This window comes from Marmota marmota, unplaced genomic scaffold, assembly GCF_001458135.2.
Source record: "Marmota marmota marmota unplaced genomic scaffold, marMar, whole genome shotgun sequence".
Taxonomy (NCBI): Eukaryota; Metazoa; Chordata; class Mammalia; order Rodentia; family Sciuridae; genus Marmota; species Marmota marmota.
The window spans coordinates 2027477-2040135 of record NW_026000205.1 but is presented as its reverse complement, the minus strand read 5'-3'; the positions used below and the strand labels follow the sequence as shown (position 1 = coordinate 2040135).

At 49.7% G+C, this 12659-nt stretch overlaps 2 protein-coding genes and 1 non-coding gene across 4 annotated transcripts in view; 1 reads left to right on the top strand and 2 right to left on the bottom strand.

The window, feature by feature from the left end:
• The window catches only part of Ca11 (carbonic anhydrase 11), a 6716-nt gene extending 3228 nt beyond the window's left edge, over nt 1-3488 (bottom strand). The window contains exons 1-3 of one of the 2 annotated variants that reach the window (XM_048790604.1): nt 2994-3488; nt 2832-2906; nt 1935-2077 (exon numbers count right to left, since the gene is read on the bottom strand). In XM_048790604.1, the coding sequence (XP_048646561.1) occupies nt 1935-2077; nt 2832-2906; nt 2994-3060 (285 nt within the window). In that variant the 5' untranslated portion in view covers nt 3061-3488. The remainder of the gene's footprint in view (nt 1-1934; nt 2078-2831; nt 2907-2993) is intronic. The other variant, XM_015496597.2, reaches the window with a different exon arrangement.
• Nucleotides 122-12659, top strand: part of LOC107151718 (galactoside 2-alpha-L-fucosyltransferase SEC1-like) — a 35694-nt gene continuing 23156 nt past the window's right edge. Inside the window, exon 1 of the mRNA XM_048790603.1 lies at nt 122-1024. The gene's annotated coding sequence lies outside the window, so the exon portion shown is untranslated. The remainder of the gene's footprint in view (nt 1025-12659) is intronic.
• Nucleotides 7566-7632, bottom strand: LOC125612674. The gene has a single exon (XR_007343154.1). It is a non-coding gene; the product is annotated as a small nucleolar RNA SNORD31 (small nucleolar RNA).

Here is a 12659-nt window from a genome sequence, read left to right as displayed (position 1 = left end):
TTTTTTTTTTTTTTTTTTTTTTTTTTTTTTGTACCTAGGATTGAACTCAGGGGCACTTAACCACTGAGCCATAAACCAGCCCTTTTTTTTTTTTAATCTTTTATTTAGAGACAGGGTCTCACTGAGTTGCTTAGGACCTCGTTAAGTTGCTGAGGCTGGTTTTGAACTCATGATCCTCCTGTCTCAGTCTCCTGAGCTGCTGGGATTACAGGCGTGCACCACGGTGTCCAGCTCCAACAACCATTTAATCATTGAATGTAGTGTGAGCACCAACCCATTTCCAGGCTCCATGCTGGCCCAGGATAAGTGCTCAATACTGGTGAATTCATTTAATTAACAAGTATTTATTGAGCTGTGAAGAATAGAGCAATGAGCAACTAGACATGAGAGACAACAATAGTGACTCACATAAGTAAGTAATTAATTGCTACTACTTAATTGCATCCTGTGATCATGCTGGAGGAACTAAGAGCTCAAGAAAGTGTAATGGGAACCCAGTTAGATTGAGGGAGGAGTCAGGAAAGGCTTCTCTGGGGAGATGACATGTGAATGAAAACCTGAAGGATAAGCAGGGTTTCCTTGTGAAAGAGCAGAAAGAAGGGCAGTCCAGGAAGAGTGAAGAGAGAGTGTGGAGGCCCTGAGGTGCCCTGTTTTAATGGAATCCAGTGAACAGAGGAGAGTGGTAATGGGAGCAGATTACCAGTACATGGGCATTGCAGGCAATGATGGGGAACTTTCCTTTTTTATTTATATGTTTTGTTTGTTTTGTTTTTTGGTGCTGGGGATCGAACCCAGGGCCTTGTGCATGCAAGGCAAGCACTCTACCAACTGAGCTATATTCTCAGCTCCCTTTTTTTTATTTAAATAAACTGAGTATATTTGGCAGAATGCCAGACATAGTAAGTGCCGTGTAAGTGTTTGCTGTTACAACTTAACTTATCCTAATAGGAGCTTGATGGGATCTGCTGGTGTTTTTGAACATCCCTAGTGGTGGAGTGGAGAACGGATTGCAGGAATCAGAGAGGTAGGCAGGTGAAGAGGAGGCGGCACCATCGGGTGGGAGGTTATGTGGCCTGGATGAGAGTGGCGGGGCCAGAAGTGAAGAGATCTGAATATGTACCAGTGAGGCTGGGAAAACTAGATTGGAAATGAAAATGAGGGAGGGGGTGGCATGGGGAAGGTGACTCTGAGTCTTTTGACTGCCACAACTAAGTGAAACATGGTTGTGGCACTTAAAAGAAATGGTAGTGCAAACTGGAGTCCATGCTGGAACCACACTGCCTGATTTGAATACCAGTGCTGGTACTCTGACTATGTGACCCCAGGCAAGTAACCAAACCTCTCTGTGCCTCAGTCTCTACATCCATAAAATAATGATAATAATAGCACTTATTGCATGGGATTAGAGGGCTTGTCAAGCTTTTAAAACTTCCTGATACAAGCCGGGCACGGTGGTGCACACCTGTAATCCCAGTGGCTTGGGAGGCTGAGACAGGAGGATTGCGAGTTCAAAGCCAGCATCAGTGTCGAGGCTCTAGCAACTCAGTAAGACCCTGTCTCTAAATAAGATACAAAAAAGGGATGGGGATATGGTTCAGTGTTCGAGTGCCCCTGAGTTCAAGCCCCAGTACCAAAAAAAAAAAAAACAAACAAACAAAAAACAACAACAACAAAAAAAAAAACCAACCACCAAAAAAACTGCCTTATACAGGAAACTTTGTGTTTTTCATTGCTTTTGCCAAAATGAGAAGACTAGGAGCCATGTTTGGGAAGGGAAGAACAGGTGACCTGTTTAGAGTGCAAAGAGCCTCTCTCCAGCCAGCGAGTACCCCTTCTTCCCCAATGCTGACAGCCCACCTCAGCAGCCCCTTCCCTGACCTCCACACACATCTGCCTCCAGGGAATCCCATAATTCCTCCCTTCAGGCCCCTTACCTTCTCTCCCCCAGTGCTGAGCCTCAGGGGGGGCAGAAAGGGATCATAAAGGACCCTCTTCAACTCCACATCCACGGGGCTCTGCCGCTTCCCCACGGCACACAAACTCCAGGCTGCGTTCACCAGGCCCCAGAAGGGAGGCCCTGGGGACAAAAGTGGGAACAGGAGGAAATGGAGTTGGAAATATGAGCTGGGACTCATACTGGGATCTGTTGAATGGGCCCAGCTCTGGATCCTTGGGTCTGAGGGAGGAGGCTGCGGCCTTGACCCCAGGGTTTGAGGGAGAAGTGTACTGAAATCCAGAATCCTGTGTTCTAGAAGAATATTGGGATAGTTTCCTAACCCCCCACCCCACTCCCAACACCTCCAAGCCTCTCCTTGATCCAACGCATCTTAATAAAGTCATTGTGGAAGGAACTACAATTCCCAGCCGGCCTCAAGGCTGCAACCTACTCATCCACTGCTGGCTTGCCTGCCTCAGAGCCCCATGGGAGTTGTAGTTCTCTCAGTCTCCCTTGTCCCACAGCTGGACAGTGAATGTAGTGGGGAGAGGAGTTGCGCCAGAGGACCAGACGAGTCGGGGAAGCGGCCACCCAGCCTCTCTTTCTCAGCAGGAGCCAGGCCCTGTCTCTCCCAGCGAACACACACGTCCTCTCCACCCCCACACTTTCTTTGCTTCCACTCACTCCCACTCACTACTTGAAATGCGCATGTATAATGTCCCTTGGTGAGCCGCTGGGGTTCAGAGGCTGGGCCTCGCTCCTTAGGGAGGGAGGAGGGGGCAGGGATTCAAGGTTCTGGGGGGAGGAGAGGGCTGGGGACTCAGACTCCTGAGTCTGAAGAAAGAGGGGCCTGGGGGAAGGGGGTGGACTCTTGGGTCCCCCTCCCTGTCTGCACCTGGCACGAAGTTTCCCTGGAGATTATCCTTGTAGCTCCACCAGTCCTCAGGGTCAGGTGCTGGTCCGATGTGCGCTGGGAAGAGAGGAGCCTGAATCCCTCTCCTTGGCACCCCACCCCACCCCTCCCCGAGGGGCTCCTGCCCGGACCCCCAGGTCTTACCTGCCGCCCCCATTGCAGCCCAGAGTACCAGCGCTCGCGGGGCGCTCAGACGAGCTGCACCCCCCATCCCCGGGAGGCCTCGGAGCGACCCCTTCCCGCTGCCCTGCCCCCCCTCAGCTACACCCTCCCCTGTCGGAGATTTGTTCCTCCAGGACTTCAGCCTTCCTCCCCACTGGGAGCCTCGCTCCCCAAATGCCAGGGACTTGCACCCCTGGCCCGCTCCTCTGCTTTCTCAGCGCTCCTCCCGGCCCCCAAACCTCCACTCTCCCTCTACCTCCTGATCCTCCTGTCTGCCTCTGCTGGCCCCCGGGTTCCCTCTTGGTTTCGAATCCACACCCCCTCTCCGTTTCTTTCATCAAGCTCCCCCAAGCCTCCTAACTCCTCGTCTGCATCCTGCTCCTCGCCTCCTCCCTCTCCCTCTCTGCTGCTGCCTCTCGCTTCTCGCCTTCCTCACCTCCTCCCGCTCCCCTCTCGGTCGGTCTCCAGCTTCGCGCTCCCTCCCCGCCTCCTCCTCTCCTGCCTCTTCTCTCTGTTGCTCCGTTTCTCTGCTCTCGGCCCTTCCTCCCTCCTCCTCCTCCTCCCTCCCTTTTCTCTCCGGGTGTTATTTATTTATTTATTTTGTTGGGGGGAGGGGCGATATCACAGCCCCGGGCTGGGGGGTGCGCAAGGGGCAGGATGGGGGTCGNGACCTGGCGAGGGACAGAGGCGGGGGAGGTGGAGCCGGGAGGGCAGAGGCGAGAGCTGGAGGTGAAGAGCGGCCAGTGTGGAGGCTGGGGCAGGGAGGGACGGAGGGAGAAGCCGGTTAGAGAAGCAAGAGCAAGATGCCAGGCCGGAGGGAGGGAGGGAGAAGGAGAGAAAGACAGGCGAGCGCACACAGAGGACATGACCGAGATAGATACAGGTAGAGATACAGAGACAGGCACGAGAATCAAAGGTAGAAGCAGAAAGACCCAGAGATAGAGAGAGACATACATCGGGTTAGAGAAGGCAGGCAGAAGGGAGGGAGAGAGACAGGTGCAGAGGCAGAGAAAGATGAAACAGACTCAGATACTTCCGGATAGAAGCAGAGAGGGACACCAAACATTAAAAAGAGACACAGCAATCCAGGCGGGGAGAGGAACACACACATACACACACGGTAGGAGACCTGGAGTCAGACACACACACACTTAGCTATAAATAGAGCTGATCATGCAGAAAAAGAGAGGCACAGAGCGACACCAAGACAGAGATAGAGACCCAGATAGAGGGAGAGAGGCCCAGAGACAGACCAACCAATTTAAAGAGAGTCACTGGGAAGGAACCAGAGACAGAGGTACTCAGACATAGCAAATTGGAAACTAAAGATGGAAAGAGTCACAGAGATGTCATACATGGAGACTGACACAAAGAAAGCATCCAAGAAAGCAAATATGTATTAGTTATCCATTGCTGCATAACAAATGATCCAAACGTGTAGTGACTTAAAATGACAGACACTTATTTTCTCAAATTGAAGGGCTAGACATCGGGGAATGGCTGACAAGGGGCTCTTGTTCTCTCAGGAGGGTTCTGGTAAGCTGTTGGCCATGACTGCAGTCATCTGAGGCCTTTATGACCTGGTCTCCTGGAGTCACATTCCTTTTATTCAATTCACGGGAAATGAGTCACTTAGTCTAGCCATGGTGGAGGGGAAGGAAATGAGGCTCCCCCTCACCCCCTGTGAAGGGAGGAGTATTTGAGAATGTGCAGAGCCAGGCATGGCCCTGTAATCCCAGCTGCTTGGGAAGCTGATGCAGAAGGATTGCAAGTTCAAAGCCAGCCTCAGCAATTGAGCGAGACCCTAAGCAACTTAGCAAGACCCTGTCTCCAAATAAAAAGGGGCTGGGGATGTGGCTCAGTGCTTAAATGCCTCTGGGTTCAATCCCTGGTACAAAAAGAGAATGTGTTGGACTTATTTTAGAATCAACTTCAGGTGGAGAGAACAGCAGACAGACTGAAAGACACTCCTTAGGACTTGGAGTGGGGCACTCAGGAAAATAGAGAGACAGAGGGAGCCAGAGACAGGGAAAGAGGAGAAGCCATGAATACTCAGCAGTAATTGTGATAAAACCTTCCATAGGGAAGCACCCAGTCCACCCCAGCCCAGGTCTCACGTACTTCCTGTGCACTTACCCATGTAATCCTCACAGCCATCCAAGAGGGAAAGCCTGTTACTGTCCCATTTTACAGATGAGCAAACCAAGTCTCAGGACATACAGGGCTACATAGTCAAGAATGTTGGGCCAGGGGCTGGGGATATAGCTCAGTTAGTAGAGTTGCCTGCCTTGCATGCACAAGGCCCTGGGTTCAATCTCCAGCACCACAAAAGAAAAGAAAAGAATATTGGACAAGAGGTGCTGAGCAACTCAGTCAGACCCTGTCTCTAAATAAAAAACACAATAGGGCTGGGGATGTGGTTCAGTGGTCCAGTGCCCCTGAGTTCAATCCCCGGTACTCCCCCGCCTGACGGACATGGGGAAACCGATGGGCAAAGATGGGCAGGAAGGCCCATCTGTGCTGGGCGCTGTGACACCTGCCTATAGTCATGACTTAGGAGGCTGAGGCAGGAGGATGGCAAATTTGAGGCCAGCCTGGGCAACTTAGAGAGATCCTGTCTCAAAATAAGATTTTAAAAAAGGGCTGGGAATGTAGCTCAGTGGGACAGCACTTCTGGGTTCAATCCCCAGTACTTCAAAAATAAAAAAAAAACAAAATTAGATAAGACCCGGCTGTGATGGAAAAGCATCCAGTAAGATGCCGGCCACCCCAGATGGAGTTTCCTAGTCCTGGGGCAGCCTCACACTCCTAGGCTTCCTTCAGCCCTGAAAGCTGCTCCGCGGTGTGGTAGTGTTGGCCCTGCTGGGGGTTGGAGCAATGTGGTCACCAGGAGCCACCAGAGCTGAAAGAGCCAAGGAATGATCCTCCCCGAGAGCCTTTGGAAGGAATATGGCTCTGCCAACACTTGACTTTGGACTTCTAACCTCCAAAACTGTGAGACAATACATTTCCATTGTTTTAAGCTGCACAGTGAGTGATTTTTTTTTTTTTTTTTTGTATCAGGGATTGAACCACTGAGCCACATCTCCAGCCCATTTTATTTTTTATTTTGAGACTTAGGGCTTCAATAAGTTGCTGAGGCTGGCTTTGAGCCTGTGATCCTCCTGCCTCAGCCTCCCAAGCCACTGGGATTACAGGTGTGCACCACCACACCTAGTGATTTAGTGATTTTTTTACATCAGCCAAACCCTGGTTGCTGCCCCCGGCCCCTGTGGGCAGCTGAACTTAAGGTCACTCGTGTGAATTTCCAGGGACACCAAATAAAACACAGATACACACTTTACCTTTAAACAAGCTTCAGGACGGCTCCTCTGCTCTCGGCCTCAGGCTCCCCAAATGGGAGAGCAGGAGAAAGTCAGGAGAGGCTGGCGAGAGAGAGAGAGAGAGAGAGAGAGAGAGAGAGAGAGAGAGAATTTGGAAGTGGGCTATTATTGGAGGGGACCCTTATTCTTAGAAAGTTCCATCCAAAAAAGGCCAGAGTTACAAAGGACAGGTGAGTGTAATTCGACCCAAGGGACCATGGGGCGACATGCCCTTAACTTCCTGGACAGGGCAATGTCCAGGTCACTAAGAGATGTAGTGACCAATCAAAGCCTCTCTGCTCCAGGATGGAAGGCACGAATCCTTCAGAGTGGCTTCCCACACCTGGCGGTGGGGGAAGAGCGGAACTGGTCAGAGGCTGAAACAATGAAGGAAGAGAGGTACGCAGAGGGAGGGACAAACAGACAGATGCTATGGGGAGAGCAGGCTCTCCCTTGAATGCTCAGCTCTCCTCTTCCAGGAAGCCCTCTCTGAGCCCTGAGGTGGTTCACAATGTCTTGTGCTGTCTCCATTAAAGCACAGATGTCACTAGACAGGGCCTGTGTCCCTGTGTGTCCTTCCTTCAGAGCCCAGGCCTGACCCATCTCTAGTCCCCAGCATGACCGCACACAGGGCCTGTGGACAGGGTCCTCAGGACAGAAGTCAGGCACGATGGAATGAAATCGCGCTCAGTGATGTCTCTCCCCAGAGATTCTGCCCTTCTGGCTGCCGGAGAGACACCTGGATTTCCTGTAGTGCTCCCAGAGGACCTCCTGTCCTCAGGGGGAAGTCTCCCCTGACCTCCCAGGTGCCTCTTCTGCAGGCTCCTGTGGTGCCTAGTGCTGCTGCCTCTGGGATCACACATCACACCATGTGCAATGTCCCCAGGGCTCTCCCTACCTGTACACTGGCTAGTCTCAGTGCCAGTATTTCCTGGGAGACTTTAAAAGAACATTTTGAGGGAGCTGGGGGTGCAGTTCAGCGGTGGAGCCTGTGTTCAGCATGTGTGAGCCCCTGGATCCACCCCAGCACTCGGTGGGAGTGGAGGGACTATGTTGAGCTAATGAAGAAGTGAGAGGGTCAAACAGGGAGGGGTGTGGTATTTACAGTGAGGCAAAGAAAGGACTTTTCTGCAGGGGTTAAGAGAAAAACTTCCTGGTGTGTTGGTGACATTTAACTTCTCTTTTTTCTTCTCACAACTCTGAGAATATCTTTCTGTCCCACGATCAACTGGGGCTGTATTCAATTCATCACTCCTGCTGACTCTTCCTGTCCCCATAATCCCAGCCAGGGCTCAGAACAACTCATTGCCTCCCACCTGGATCCCCACCTCCCACCCCCAGGCTCCCTCTAAGCTCTCCCCCTCCAGCCCACCCCCACACATCCCAGAGGGTCTTTTATACCCAGAGTTGACTCTGCCTCTACGGTGGCTCCCCATCACCCTCGGACAAAGCCCCCGCCCCTCAGTTTTTCCTGATCAAATCCTTCCCCAGGAAAAAAAGGCCAGGCTTTCCTCCTGGTCTTAGAGACCCCGCATGTCCTGGCCACCCCCACGTCCCAGCCCCATCTCTCTTTTACCATGCCAGGCCCTCTGGCCGCTGGACCTTTTCACAAACTGTTTCCTCTATCTGGGTCTCTGACCCCGCTTCTCTGCAGGGCAAACTTCTCTACCCTTCAGGAGTCCCTCCCCAGGAGGCCATCTGGCAATGAGATGGCCAGGGGCCTCCTCTAAGCTCTGGAAGCCACCTGTGTTACCTCCATTATAGTGAATAGACAATCCGGGCTCAGTGCCCAGAGCGGAGGGAAGGCCAGGCCGGAGGTGGTCCCAGATGTGCATTTCACGCCTATTCGTCTCGGGCGCTGGGAACAAAGTTTGGGTCATAAGGAACATATGGGGCTCTGCCTGCTCTACACTTTCATCCCCTACCTCCTGGGCTCCTGGGTGGGAGGTGGCAGGGCCAGGACTCTCCAGACCTGGTGGTTCCCACAGCCCCTCTGGACCTCCTCAGCCCTCTCTCCCTGCCCTCACCTCCCACTGCCTCTGGGAGCCCAGCAAAATCCTCTCCATCTGGGGATCCTCTCCTTTCCCGGGGGAAGGTGGGGCTCTGCATGTTTACACAAAAGCAACAAAGTCACATTCAGAAGGCTCTGACTCCATGCTTACTGCTGTCCTAACCCCAGCCTATGGATTGACTCACTTCATCCTCTGAATGCGCCCTATTATTACGATCCCCCCCCCATTTAACAGAGGAGAGCATTGAGGGACTGGGAGTAGCAGTGCTGGGATTTGGACCCGGGCCATCTGGTTCCAAACACACAGCTCTGTCCAGCAGGACTTCCTGTGAGGGTAGAAATGGTCTGCACCGGGGCGGTCAGGATGCAGCCACTTGAAACGCATCTAATGCGACTGAGAAACTGAATTTGTACTTTTACTCCATTTCGATTAATTTATACTCAGTGTGGCTGCTGGCTACTGCCTGGGACGGTGCAGCTCTTGATGGCTCCATAGGGTGTGACCACTGTTGAATCTTCTCACCTGTCTGAGCTTCAGTTTTTCTGTCTCAAAGAGGTAGTTAGGGTTCTAGCTAAATCCAAGCACACCTGGGTTTGAATTCCACCCACACACACCTCAATGTGGAGCCCCCCAGGAGCCTCAGTTTCTTCATTTGTATCCTGAGGATAACAGGCCCTAATTATTCCACAAATATTTATTAAGTACCTATTATGTCCCAGGGGCTGAAGTTACAGCAGCAAACAAAACAGACACAGATCTGAGGTCAGGGATCAGGAGGTGGGATGGAAAGCCATGGCCAGACATTACCTCCCTTCAATCTTAGCCACTTTTCCAAGATATGCTAATGGCTGCTCTGCCGGCATCTCATGATGTCATAGCACACTCTGGCTTCTGATTGGTCAAAGGTCTGGTATTAGTGCAGGGACATAGAATTATTCTAAATATCTTTTCCCTTGATACAAAAACACCCTATGCAGTTGAGTCCAGCATTAAAGGCTATATCCCACCCTTCCTTCATCTGGCTGCCTGGATATATATGCAATAGCTGGAGCACTAGTTTCCATCTGGACCAGGGGGATTAGGACTGTTCTAAGGACGATGAGAAGGAAAACTGGAAGAGTCCTGGTTCCTGGACTATCTCCAGATTTCTATTATTCAAGAGGGAAACAGGACTGGGGATCTAGCTCAGTGGTGGAGCACTTACTTTGCATGTGGGAGGCCCTGGGTTCAACACAGGGTACTAAAGAGAAAGAAATAAACTTCATTTTATTTGAATCACTGTTATTTAGGGATTATTAGGAACACTAATGATACAGACAATATGAAGAACCATGTCAGATTTGGTTGGGTTACAGATTAGACCATTCATTGATTTATCCATTCAACAAATATTTATTGCGCACCTATTATGTTAGCTAATTTTCTAGGTACAGAGATACATCCATGACCAAATTAGAATCCCTGTTCCCATGGTGCCCATGTTACAGTGGAACAATGACAACACAAAGAGTAAACAGATAAATATATTTCGGCTTACATGGCAGAAGGTACTTTGCAGATGTGATTAAAGTTAAGACACTTGAGATGGAAGAGATTATTCTGGATTATCTGGATGTGTCTTTTCTAACTACTTGGGTCCTTAAAAGCAGAGAATCTTTCCTACTTGTGGTCAAAAAAAAAGACATGAGACAGGAAGAAGAGGTAGAAGAAATTTGAAGTGTGAAAAGAACTCAACTCTTCATGCTGGCTTTGAAGACGGAAGAAGGGGCTACAAGCCAAGGAATGTGGGTGGCTCTAGAAGCTGGGAATGGAAAGGCAGCAGCTTCCCACCAGAAGATCCAGAATGCAGGGGTTTGGGGGTTTTCTTAAGCATTTCTTAATTTATTGTTTTAGTTATACATGACAGTAAGGTATATTTTGACATATCATGTATATGTGGAGTATAACTTCCCATTCTTGTGGTTGTACATGATGTGGAGTTACCCTGGTCGTGAATTCATATATGAACATAGGAAAGTGATGTCCAGTTCATTCTGCTGTTTTTCCCATCCCCCCCCCGCCATTCAATCTAGTGAACTTCCACTCCTCCCTTCTACTGAGTCAGCATCCACATATCAGAGAGAACACCTAGCCTTTGTCTTTCTGGGGATTGCTTATTTCACTAACACAATAGTTTCCAGTTCCATCCATTTACTGACAAATGCCATAATTTCATTTTTCTTGTATGGCTGAGTAATATTCCATTGTGTATATATACCACATTTTCTTTGTACATTCATCTGTTGAAGGGCACCTAGATTTGTTCCATAGCCTCTCTATTGTGCATTGAGCTGCTATGACTATCTATGTGGCCGCATCACTATAGTACGCAGAATTTTAAGTCCTTTGGGTATACCAGGGAGTGGGAAACTGGGTTATATAGTGGTTCTATTTCAAGTTTTCTGAGGAGTCTCCAAACTGCTTTATAGAGTGATTGCATCAATTTGCAACCCCACCAGCAATGTATGAAGGCACCTTTCCCCCCACATCCTTGCCAACATTTATCGTTACTTGTATTTTTTTCTTTGGTGGGGGGGCAGGGGATTGAACCCAGGGCCTTGTGCATGCGAGGCAAGTACTCTACCAACTAAGTTAAATCCCCAGCTTTGTTACTTGTATTCTTGATAATTGTCATTCTGACTGGAGTGAGATGGAATCTCAATGTAGTTTTAATTTTCATTTCTCTAATTGCTAGTGATGTTGAACATTTTTTCATATATTTGTTGACTACAGAATGCAGCCTTGACAATGCCTTGATTTTAGCCCAGTGAAACCCGCATGGGACTTCAAATTGGTAGGACTGTTAGATGAAGAAATTTGTGTTGTTTCAGCTGTTCAATTTGTAATTTGTATGACAGCAATAAAAAATAAGCCCACCACTTGTCCCTTTCTGGGCACATAAGAGAAGTTCACTTCCCACCTTCAGGCAATTGAGGGACTCACGCAAGTAATCTTTTTCGCTGGGCTGCGAGTGGAAGACTGGAAAATGTTCCCAGGCCAAAGCACTTACTGCTCCTGTGGGACAATTCAGTGCTTCCTCTGGTTGCCACATGATGCGGGGGGAGGGGTGTACCACGGGATGCAACTGATGACACACCATGGTGCATGACTCTCATCTGGGTCCCTGAGTGACTGAAAAACCACCCCTTGCCAACGGACATTGGACAAGTACATGAGCAAGAAATAAACTTTCATATGCGAAGCCGTCAGGTAACCTGATTAATGGAAGACTGTGGAAGTAGCTTGCGGTTACTGAGGAAGTGTGTCTCAGGAAGAGAGAAAAGTGCACAGGCCCCGGGGCAGAGTGTGTTTGGTTTCTACAGGAACAGGAAGGGGGACAGTGTGGCTGCAGTGGCCTGAATGAGGAAGAGTTGGAGGAGGTGAAGTCAGTGACACGGCAGGGGTAGATCGTATAGGGCCTTATAAGGCAGGCAAGGACTTTGGATTTGATTGTTGGGCATAGGAGTGATACGATCTGACTGCTATGCAGAGAGATTCTTCTGGATTCGCCTTTTAAAGTGGTCATTCTGCTTCTGCATGAAGAAGACTCTAAGGGGTAGCTGTGAGGGAGCAGTGATGTTGGCTTGAACCAAGGTGGTAGCAATGGAGGTGGTAAAAATGGTTGAATTCTGGACATGAATCTTGAAGGAGCGGATGGGACTTGCTGGTGGGTTTGGAACTGAACATGGAATGGTGGGTGAATTCCCAATTGAATTGGCTTCAAAAGACAATGAAAAGGGCAAACAGAAGAGATTTATACAGTTTTCCTGAAACTTTTCTTATAATATCTCCCTAAGACTTCAGCTTCAGAGATACCCCCATCCTGGGTCTAACTGGAAGCCAGAGGTAAGGTCCCCTCCAAAGGGGATTTTCATTGGTGGCTTGGAACTCAAAAAATAGTTATCCCCTGGAGGCTATTTCCTATTTCTTCTAGCATCACCAGGAGCAAACCCAGGTTCCCTGGAGGACTAGCAGCCTAGCACCGTGTGACATGACCTGTCCTACTTCCCATTTGCTGAGAGCCTCATTTTTGTCTCATGGAAGGAAAATGTTATTTTCCAGGTTCAAATCCCTAAGACTCCCTCCAAGTACCTCCTCAGTGACTCTGCAGAAAAGGTCATTCAGATTTGAAGACACCTGCTTGTGAGTGCAGGGATTAGGTCTGAGTGTCAGGGAAGGTGCTAGGCCATGACAACCTTCCATCCCTTAGTACTTTGCTTCCTGACTTTTTGGCC